Raw genomic sequence first — 11,530 nt, forward strand, 5'->3', positions numbered from 1 at the left:
GCTAAGCACCTAGCTTTAGGTCACCGTGTCTTATGCATTGAACATATTTTGTGTCACTTCAAAACAGACCTTTTGCCGTTAGTCCTTGCTGCTTCATGGCTGTACATGCTTGTTTGGAAGTGAGCCATCACCTTGAGGACTTGTGGTTTGTCTTCTACAGTGCATCAGGACTTTAGCTTTCACAGAATGACAGAGCGGTGGTAGGGATTGGAAGAGACCTCTAGAGATCAGTTAGTCTAACCCTCTTGCTAAAGCAAGTTCCCATAGATCAGGTCACACAGGAATGTGTCCAGGTGGGTTTGGAAACCTCCAGAGGAGACTCCACACCCTCCCTGGGCAGCCTGTGCCAGGGCTTCCTCACAGGAAAGTAATATTTGGGAGTTTGATTATGTTTAAGTGGAACTTTTGCCCATTACCCCTAGTTCTGGTCACTTGAGACAACAGGGAAAAAAGTGCCACCCCGTCCTCTTGACCAGCTTTGTTGTTTAATAGGCATTCGCAGCGTGGCCCAGGGGCTTCTTCTGCTCCTAGAGCCCAGCTTGCCTGTTAAACCCTCCATCTTGCCTTGCAGGATCTGGTGAGCCTCAAGATCCCGGAGCAGTTCCGCCATGCCATCTGGAAGGGCATCCTGGACCACCGGCAGCTCCATGACTTCTCATCGCCTCCCCACCTCCTGCGCACCCCCAGCGGTGCCTCCACCGTCAGCGTGGGCTCCAGCGAAACCCGGGGCGAGCGGGTCATCGACGCCGTCCGCTTCACGCTGCGGCAGACCATCTCCTTCCCGCCCCGCGACGAGTGGAACGACTTCAACTTCGACATGGATGCCCGGCGCAACAAACAGCAACGCATCAAGGAGGAAGGGGAGTGAGCTCCCTCCCCTGGACCCCGCTCCACCTCGCCTTGGCCACAGACTGCTCAGCCCTTCGTTTGTCTTCCTTCTGCTTGGTACTGCACCCCTGGACGAAGGGCGGAGGGAACCTTCCTTGCTCACTACTGCTAGGTTATGCCCTTGATGCTGTGTAGGTCATACTCCTGGACTGTGTCCTCCACCCCAGCTCTCGCAGGGGGAAGGCAGGTGGTATTTCCTTGAAAGCCGTTGACCTTCTCGAGAAGGTGGTGTTCTTGTTTCATGTTTTCCTTTTGGGGAGAGGGCTTCTTTTCTTGACTTTGAATCCTCACACACCTTGTGGGCATCCTGACCTGTAAACTTGTCTCTCTCATACAGTTGATCCCGCTTTGAAAAGCAGGAAGGTTAATGAAACTTTTCAAAAAACAACAAAAAAAGACCTCCCCAAAAACCCCCACCACAACCCTCCAAAGCCAAATGCAAAAAAACCCAAAGCCACCAAACCCTGAACTGGCAGTTCATCATAAAAATAAATGGGAATCGGTCTCCTGAACGTTGCACTTAAACAGCCTCTTCCCACGGAGCTGAGTGCTCCGGTCATGTGTAATATTCTCCAGCGGAGACAGCACATGCACTTTGCTGGGCAAGCCAGCGCTTACAGCCTCCTGCAACCCACTCTTTCCTTTTCCCTTGCCTTCTCTAGTAAAAACCAAACCTGATGTCTCTTCTTGTTTTGCATTTACACTGGTATGTCCTGGTTTGCTTGTTTCAGGATGTAAACTCAGATAGAGCCACTGGTCGTTCTTAACTTCTGCTTCTCACCTGACCTTTAGCCATTGTGTACCTACTACTGACGTTTTAGCTAGAGAATTAGGCTTTGCCACATATGCAGCCTGGTTAGTTTAGCATAAGGATTTGCCTGCCTAGCCTCCAGCTGAACAGAGGACCAACTGAGAGCTGCACACTGATTTGTAGAGTTTCAGCTATCCTGAACACAGTCTTTTATTTGGACCATGCTAGACTGGTTTCCTGCCAAGCAAAGTAGAACTGTCTTTAGATAAATCTATATAATAGGCTGGAGCCTGGTGTGGTTTGTTGCTGGTGACTATGAACTAAGTGATGAGCAGCTAGATGTGGAGAGTAAAAAAAGAAAGAAATTTCCAGCTGCTTTGGAACAAGAACCAGTTCCTGGTAATATGAGTGTTACTACTGCAAAGAGTCATGTTTACATGAGAAATTGATTTTTCTCTGTTTTTTTTCCTTATTGGTTCTACAGCAGCTGTGCTCTGAGGCATTTCCTCTGACTACTACTACAGTGATCCTATGGACAAGTCACTGAACAGTGTGCGTGTTTTCACATTTATATTGGCCAAGCTAGCGAGATACTAATGTATGCAAAACAAACCTAAATGGGGGAGCTTGGCTCACCACCGCTGCTTTCAAGTCAGCTTGCTCCTTTCTAATGGTAAGCCTGACTCTCTCTGGCTGGGGAGAGATGAAAAAAAGCAGCTTTAAATGACTTACCCTACTTTGCTACAACCAACCAATCTCGTTTCGATGCAGTGGCCGTTTTCCGGGCCCTGCTGCGTGCCACGTATTTCACTTAAGTCCGATATTGTTAGCGTCCTCCTCCATCTGTCTGTTGTGCCAGGTCTCTGATGCATTCAAAGACTGCCTTTTGGTAAGTGTGCAAGCCTGTTTTGGAGAGCTCTAAACAGTAATGCAAGACGGTTATCCTGTAAAGTGTGTGTACATAAACATTTTTTGTATGTGTATTTTTTTTTGTTGCCTGCAGCATAACATACCAATTTTTATTCCTTCTTGGGCTACCGGGTCTGACAGAACCACAATAAAATGATGTTTGTTTTTCTGGGTTTTTTTAATTGTTATTTCTATGCAGAGCGCTTACAGTGTAACCCTGTAACCAACCCTGTCACTGGACAGATGTATTTGTATTTTTCATACTGAGATCCCTGCATTACTTTGCAGTTGAGGGGGGACGGGGGGGAGGAGGGGGGGCAGGTACTGAAAAGCCTGTGTTATCATTTTATTTTGTAACACTTCAAAGAGCAGTGTCCTAGATTTCAAAGTATTTAATGTGCTTGGTGTGAAAACTTGCTGTCTTGGTTGTTGTTTGGTTTTTTTTCCTCCTGTATGCTACAAAAGCAGTGAGTTAATCCTGTTCTTGACTCAATTAATTCAGTGGGGCAGCGTTAGTGTCTAGTGTTGGGAAAGTGTTAGTGCAGGTACTTCGCAAGTTCCTGGAGGTGAATTAGGCTGTTGCCCTTCTCACTTCCAAGGTTTTTGCATCTCCATTGTGTAATCCTTCCAAGCTGTTTCAGTATTGTACAAATATTTGTGCAAAAATATGGTCGTTTTAGGAACTAGGAAGCTTCTGACTGTCAAGGTTAATGCAGTTAATGCTGTGCCCAGAGTCTGAGTGCAAGAACTTTAGTATCTGCTTTTCAATTCAGCAGTGAGATGGAGCTTTTCTGCTGCATCAGTAATGATTAAAATACATGCTGTGAAAACCTTCTTTCTACAGAATACACACCACTATGGAGCCCACTTCTGTATAACTGGAATCTTCAAGTGAGTTTGAACTGCTGTAGCTTTTACCCTCCCCTGTAGAGATGTGATTTTGTTTTGTTTTGATACATCCAAGTGTATGGGTTAACTGAGCTGAGAATCTGCCAATGCTTGTAGCAATGACAGTGTTGCCTGCACCAAGACCTGTGTGTTTTGGAACGCCTTGTTGTTGAAGTCAATGAAAATAAAGGCCATACTGAAAATGACACTGAATTCCCAAACAACTCTTCTTGCCTTTGCGCCTTCTGGGAATGGAGGAGGACTCTCTGCCGCTGCTTCCTCCTCTGAACAGCCAGGGCTTGGTCTCACCTTTGCCCAGGTGTGCAGTTCCCTCATCCCTGCATCATCCCTGTCACACCATTACTGTGTGTAACACGTTGCCATCACACACCCCTCTGCTGCCTTGCTGGCAGATCAAATGGGACAACCTTTGTAAGCCTCTTACTGAACCCTGGAGGCTTCTGGCTTTTGCATCGTTTGCATGGCTCTTTTTTTGTTTTTTCTTTTTTGCCTCCCTTCAGCAGGTTTCTTATTGTGTTTCTGAGCAGGGCTCTGGGCTGGATCCCATGTTCAATGTCCTCAAATGCCATGGAGCTGTGTGCCCTGGCTGTGGAGAGGGAAGGAGCAGGCAGGGTCAGTGCTGCCCTTTCCTACCTCCACTGCCCTGAAATCACCTCACACAGCCATCCCTCTCATCCACCTCAGAATTGGGGGAGGTTTGTCCTTATTTAACTTAAAGGCTTCTTGTGTTACCTTGTGCATCCGCTTTCCTACCAAAGCTGTATTTGTGTTCTTTGCATCTTTGTTCTTCAAAAGATTTGACAGAAGTGCAGCTCAGTGACAGTGTAGTGGCTGTTCTGAAAGCGATGGAGTGGCTTCCACCAGCCAGGAGCTGCAGTCTGTCTATGGACCACTGCATTAACAGCCCAGCTTCATCGGTGGTTTCTGTATGGGGCTCCATGTCTATCTCTCTCAGTTTTTCCTGAGTTCTGGTTGGGGTAAGATGCTCAAGAACAGGGAGAGTCCAAAAAAAGACCCCACAAACATCCCTTGGCAAGTAGTTTCACATTTACTGTTATGGTAGGGAATGCCTGCCCGATTTCTTTGGTTCTGATCACTGTTTCTTTTCCTTTTTGCCAAAGAATTAGAGAAGCAGTTGTCTCTCTATCAATATCCATAGGCATCAGTTACCTGGTCACAGTCTGGGATTTCTTGGGCATGGTATTTAAAAACTAGTGTGTTGCCCTCCAGGAGAGAAGTGCCACGACAACGGCTGCAGGAATTTGGTGCTTCAGCTGGTGGACTTTCTGCCTCTAGATGTGCAAATCTGATCAGGTAAAGCAGGATTTCAGTTTCCATTACCTAGGTATGCTTGAAATATGTTTGCTGATAGTTGCAATTGCTGTCTGCTGTGATACAGTGCTGGAGTAGGGAACTTGTATGTTGCTTGTGTTATAGCAAGGGTTTCAGTGCTGATGAATCTCAAGCTGGCACTCTCCCTTTTGCCCTCTACCTGTACCCACTGCAACTTTGGTCTTTAGATATTGGGATCCTTCATATGTAGGCATGATGTTTTCATGGCAGGGATCCATCACAGGCTCCCAGCTGTGTTTTGTAAGCCTGGGTGGACCTCTGAAGACGTGCATGCCTGGTTAGTTGTCAGTGTGCTGAAGCTAGCAGTCCCCTGGAATGAAACTTATCCAGATACAGCAAAACTTGGCAAATGTCCGAGTGGAGCCTGTGAAGGGTGTCTTGCTTGTCATGTTCTTCCTGTCCACTATGGCTCAGCTGAAACCCTTCCTTTCGATGGCAAAGTGGCTGCCTGCACTGTGGTGGGAGGATCGCAGGACCTGGCCCCCTACTCTAACTCTTTGAAGGGGGCAGCCCAAGTAGGAGCTTGGGCTGCTTGGCCTTCTGATTGACTGAGCTATAAAACATGTAGCTTTTATCAGCTGCTGTGCGAAGGTTAATGAGAAACTGTGCCAGGCCCTGCAGAAGTCCCCTGTATGGTCTGCTCTATGGGGCAGCAGTGCACAACCACCACCCAGATGTGGAGTGTTGCCCTCCTGGGCATGCACTGTGCCTGTGCTGAGATGTTGCTAGGCAGGTTTGGCAGCCTCACTTGTCTGTGCCAGGCTCAAGCTGGTGGTTTCTGGGTCCTGAGATGTTTTGGCTCTCTGTGATCCATGACAGCAGTGAATCGTCTTCCTGAGCATGTAGCGAAGGGTGGAGGCTGGAGTTTTGGGGCCTTATTGTTGATGTTTGGATATGCTGTCCATGAAGGTAAAAATAAACTGGAAGGAAGCTCGTCTTTGTGCTGTGTTGGCAAGGATTGGCTGAGGCTTTCTCCCAGCTGGCTTCCCTAAAATTAAGGAGACAATGTTTTACTCAGAGGTATATGGTAGTCACCCTTTGCTACAGCTTTGCTCTCCTCACCTGGACCTTCTTTTCCTTATATTCCCAGCCTCTCCCAGCTGTAGACACCACCCCTCCAGCACAAAGCCCTGACATCAGGGCTGTGGAAGCAAGCTCCTTGTTTTCTATATAGCTGTATTTCTATTAGTATGTGCCCTTCATTCAGTAAGGAGATGAAGCTGCTCTGCAGCCCCCTTCCTGTGCCCATGGATGTTGCAGGGCTGCCCATCACAGCCATGCCCTGCTGCTAGGCGAGTCTAGCCATGTGCTTGCTTGGCTCAAACTGATCAAGGTCCTTTTTAGGGGAAGTGGGAGGATCAGCTGGTTTTATTAAAATGCTTTGACTTCCTTGTAAACATTCCTACAGTGTCATATGTTTTGTTCTTAGGAAATAGGCACCCAGCCTTCATGGAGCGAGCCAGATGCCTCTGTCCCAGCTGCAGCTGAGGACTTTCCTTACACCCAGCACGTTCCTGCCTTGGTGACTGCAGTCCCAGCAGTACCACACCTCCCTCTGCTCCCACAGCAATGTAAGTTGCCCGTGGGCGACTAGATTTCCACTTGCTAGGTCCAAGGTTAAGTGTTTGGTGAGGGTCTCTGTGCGCCATTCAGCTGAATTTTCTTACTGCTGTTTGCATGTGGCGTAAAGGTGAACATGGCAGCCGGTGGCTTTTTGGCTGTGCCACTTCCCCAGACGACGGGAATACGTGCTCCAACACAAACGCTCAGCAATTGCTCACAGCCAGCTGGGCTGATACCAACCGTTACAGCAGGCAGGGGAGATGCCTACATTGTCTCTCCCAGCTGCCTAGATTAGGCTCCCTGCATCATCAGTGGCACACAAGTCCTGGGGAGCCATTCAGAGCGTATGAGCTCCCTGTTCTGAGCCATGCCATGGAAGATGCGGTATCATTCTTTCCCGCACCAAGACCAAGGGAAGACTGAGCTTGTTTGATTTAAGCAGGACAGCTCTGGCCCAGCAATCAGCTTGACCAAGTTTGCAAGGCTGGTGGCTGCAAGGGACGTCCTTGTGGCAGAGCCACGTGCAACCCAGCAGATAGCCACAGCCGCTGTGCTCCACAGAGCCTGGCGTGCGGTCTGAGGGGCACAGGGAAAGCTGAAAGAGGGCAAAGTGGCACACCCTGGGAAGAGATGATGCCTTTCCTCGTCTCTTTGAACCGCCAGCACTCTCAAAATGAATGTCTTGCAGCAGAAGCACACGCACACAAACAAAAGGGAACAAGGAGAGAAAACAGAGACTGCATATCCCATCTAACAGTGAACAAACACCGTCTGAGACAGCGGGAGATGTGGCTGCGCTGCAGCTGAGGTGCAGGTGAGTACAGCATCGTCCACCCGCGCTCGGTCCTGTCTCACGAAAAGGAGGGAGAGTATAAAGATGCGAGCGGTGGTGACGAACGCAGCCGAGCGCTGCGGAGCGCTGCCCGGGAAGCCGCCGCCCTCTGGCGGCCGCCGTGGCTCGCGCGGGTTTTACCGAACTTGCCGTTTTCGACGCCTTTCCCGTCGCATGCCACGTGCAAGAGCTGCTGCGGCAACTCTCGCTCGTTTATTTTTGGATGAGTGGAATAAGCAAGTGAGTTGCTGGTGTTTCAGAGCTCTTGGGGAAGCTGCTGCTCGCCCGCCCCGTGTGTGCGCCTGGGGAACCCCCGGCGCTGTGCTCGCGCCAGACAGCACCAGCACAGATGGGAAATTCAGAAGATGAAGACCAAAAACCATCTCATGCTAAACTGAGGGAGATGACTGTGCTCACTGCAGGCAGCTCTTGGGTGCAAAAACCTGAAGCTGTGCCCTGGGTCGGTGAACATCTATCTTCAGGGCCAGAGCCTCCCTGTGCTGGTTGGAGGCACACTGGAGGCAAGCAGCCCTGCATGGTGACCCTGTGCTGCAGCACCCTGCAGCCTGCAGCAGCACCCCAGGCTCCCAGCACCATGTGTGCCCTGCTTAGGGGCATGAGAGGTGCTACACCTTCCCTCCACACACACACACACACACACACACACACACACACACACACAAACATCCTCTCTGCCAAAGCGATAACACATCTCCTTTTCCAGCTGAGAAAATACCACCAGGTATTTCTGCAGGGAGCACATGCCGCAGCCAAGAACTCCCACGGCAGCACCTGGCTGCAGCCCCGGCGGCCAGCCCCAGGCTCCCATGCCATGGAAACAGCCAGCTCAGCCAGTCTGGGTGGGAAGCCCGGCAAGGGGCCAGGGCCCGCGGCACCCCACACGGCACCTGCGCAGCTCCACGGGGCTCAGCACGATGAGGGGGCCTCTCCCTGGCTCTGCCCGCACACTTGGCTCCAGCCCAGTTTGCCCATGCGGGCTCTGAGAGCTCACCCCGCTCATTTGGCTCACAGGCGGTCATGCCCTGGGGACGCCAAACGTGAGAGCAGCCCCCGGCGCTGGGCAGACACCCACCACAGTTCAGGGCTGTGCTGGGGAGGTGGTTTGCAGCTCCTAAGGAGAAGTGGGGAGGTAGAGAGGATGGCACCCACTTGGCTGGCCGGTGGAGAGGGCTGTGCTGCACTGGCAGCCATGGGCAGCACTGGGAGGTGGGGGACAGCATTTGAGCTCTGCACACGCACGCTCTCTGCTTGGCAACATGGTGCCCCCGTTGCTCACCCTGGCCCTGGCCTCCAGGTCCCAACCACCTTCTTGGCTGTGTAGCCCTCAAGTGCTGGAATTGGGTAAGAAATGTTACAACAGATCCCAGTACTCTGTAGCATAGATGTTAGGAAACAAAATATTGCACAGTGCTGGGTGAAAAGCTCTTTGATTAATTAAAGACGTGGGTGGCTACACAATTGCATCAAATTATCCATGCACCATGGCGAAATGCGAGATAAATGCATCCATTTCTCATTCCAAGGACACAGTCCAGGAGCCCATGCTGAGCCTGGAGGGAGGCTCCAACCTGAAGGTGAATGTGAGTATTTTCATGGAGATGTTTTTGACAGAAGCAGGAGGCAATGGGTCACCTCCATCACAGTGTGCTTCAGAAGGTGCTGTAATGCCTGTATGTATGAAGCCCAGCCACAGAACAGTGTCCAGCACCCTTCCCCCAGGGCAGCATTTGGCCCTCTGAAGGCTGATGCAGGGCTCCTGAATGCTGAACAAACACTCAGCCGCAAGCACTGGTGTGTGGGAGCTGTTTCCCCACCCCTTCTGGCATTTTGGCTCTGGCCTGAGCCTCAACCCCACAACATCCTTTTAAAGTCCTGAGCAGGGCTTGCATTTTCTAGAGGAGCAGGCTGTGGTGGTACCTGCCTGCCATTGAAGGTGAGAGCTGCAGGACATAGACCTCACTCTTTGCTCCCCCTATCAAAAAGTTCCCAGCTTTAAGTCCTATGGGTAGCAAGACAGTTTATTCTGTTGTAGTTTATATTCTAGCCTTTATTGCTGCTTAATTAGTGACTTCAACAGAAGGAAGCCAGTCTTTAGGAGCTATCAGCAGGCAGGGTTGTGCTATGCATTGAAGGTTAAGGGCTCACAGTAAAGACACATGCACCAAAACCACACACAAACTCAATTTGCACAACTCTTGACAGCAGTGACTCAGCTTGTCCCAAAGAAGAGATGGCTGAACGTGTTCCACCTGGCCCTGAACCTTATCATTTCACCCAAGGGTAAAATATTAGCAAGTAATCATTAAGGCAAGTACATTAAGGCCATGGGCAGCAGCTGTCTCAGATTATTTCAGCCTTGCCTTGGAGGTGAGGAAATTGGACATGACTTGAAAGCCCTGCCAGCGAGGCCAGCAGAAGCTGGACAGGCAAGGAGGTGAAGGTGAAGGCTCTCCTTCATGCAAGCTGTGACCAGCTGCTGTCCAGAGAAGTCTCGGGAGCAGAGAGAGCTGACTGAACTTTGATTGTCAGTTTTCTTCTGCTGTGTTTTGTAGTGGTGCTGCCACTGCCAGGAAGCAGCAGAACTACTGCAGCATTTCGTGGGAGATGAAGCCCAGCAAGGGAATCTGGCTGGGAAGACATGGAGCATAAACTGCAGCACTTGACTCTTTTCCACATCTTCAAGAGGAATGCGTAGAAGTTCCTTCTGCTCCATTTGAAGTGATGCTGGTACCAAACAGCTTGCTGATTAACCCTTGTGTGCCTGGTTAAGCCAGGGCATCTGGAATACCTTTGAGAAGGCTCTAAGCTTGTTGAGACAGCCAATTCAAACCCAGAGAGGCTGCAGAAGACGGTGCCCAAGGTGGGTGTCTATACTAATGCAAGCAAATTTCCTATGCCTGATTTTCTTCCTATTCATGCTGCTTTAGCTGGTTGTGAGCATTCTCACTGCAAGTGAGAGAAGAGCAGTGCTGGCTGGTGTGGCAGGTGTGACAGAGAGGGAGAAGGTCTGTGTGATGCTCTCAGAGATGGCCTGTATTTCCAAGCAGCTTTTTGCCCTTGCCCTTCTTTTCCCCCTCCTTGGTTAGGACAGGTGGATCCCTCCAGTGCATGATCAGTGTTTATACCAAGAGCTTCTGCAAGGCAGAGTTGCCTTCAGACTACCATGGCCTGGCAGTATGGTGGCTAATCACCTGCAGAGCTACCAAAGGAAGGGAATGCAAAGAGTCCTGCTGAGTTTTCCCCAAAACTCAAAGGTATTTAAGAGGAATCAGCAGCAGCCATGTCATCCCCTGGGAAGAGTGGATGTGCTGGAAGTGAGATGCAGTTTGAAGGAGTGCTGAGGGATGGTGGCTCTTCTGCATAGCCTGGAGCATGAGCTACCCAGGAGGAGCTCCTGACCTGGAAATTTTCCTTTGCTTTAGGCCCATGACAAGAGCAGGAGAGATGTTTGTTATCTTTTGTCTGGTGGCGCCAGTGGTTGAGCAAGAACGGTAGGCCAGCTGCCGGCACTTGTACTTGTTGCCATCCAGAGCTCCCACCTAATCCTGCTGGGTGGAGGACTCACAGGCTTGGTAACGTTCCTGGTACAGTATATCTCACCTTTTGTTGCAGTGTAATTAGTCTGCAAAGGGAGAAAGGATGTAGCACCTTCCACCTGGAGGGGAACTGCTAAATATTTGTTATGCTCCCAGAGCAAGTGCAGTTTATAGATCTGGCCTGATGCCCCCTAAGTGGCAATGCCAGCAGCTCCAGCCAGCTGTGGGTCCCACCAGCTGAGGGGTGGCCAGGTGTGCCAGCAGCTCTCAGCCACGCAGACCCTGTGGTCAAGCTGCTTTCAGGGCAGTGGCAGGGTGCAGATGATGGCTGCCTGGTCCATGCTGCAGCCCTCTCTGCAGATGTTCAAGCAAAGAGAGAGGAAGGTGTGTGGTGACAGTGGGGCAGGAGGTGTGCTCATCAGCCAGGTCTTCTCACTCTCTGAAGAGCCTGGTTTTGGTGAGAGTGTGTTTACTTTCTCTGCAGCCTCTTGGGTGTCTCTGGAGGGGTGGCAAGGCCAAGCTGTCTGGTGGGAGCACCACGGGCTTGTGGCTAGCAGGGTGGAACTGGCAGTTTACTGGGCACAGGAGAGCACTGCACATTGGTTGCTCAAGGCTGAGCTTTTGGAAGATGAATGGGAACATCCTTTCTCTTCATAGCCATGACTGAGATGGGAAAAACCCTCCTGGGCTGGTTTACTTGCAGAGGTGCTGTGAGGGCCAGGTGAGTCAGTGGGAAGGCCAGGGATAAATATCCACTTCATCTCATCC

General features: G+C 50.6%; 1 protein-coding gene across 2 annotated transcripts in view; it reads left to right on the forward strand.

Annotated features, from left to right (window-relative positions):
• Positions 1–868, forward strand: part of TP63 (tumor protein p63) — a 101,934-nt gene extending 101,066 nt beyond the window's left edge. For both annotated transcript variants that reach the window (XM_062005499.1, XM_062005500.1), the window contains one exon: positions 572–868. In XM_062005499.1, coding sequence (XP_061861483.1) covers positions 572–868 — 297 coding nt within the window. The remainder of the gene's footprint in view (positions 1–571) is intronic.
• Positions 869–11,530: the final 10,662 nt, after the last annotated feature.

Source organism: Colius striatus, chromosome 12 (assembly GCF_028858725.1).
Source record: "Colius striatus isolate bColStr4 chromosome 12, bColStr4.1.hap1, whole genome shotgun sequence".
In the NCBI taxonomy this organism is placed as follows: Eukaryota; Metazoa; Chordata; class Aves; order Coliiformes; family Coliidae; genus Colius; species Colius striatus.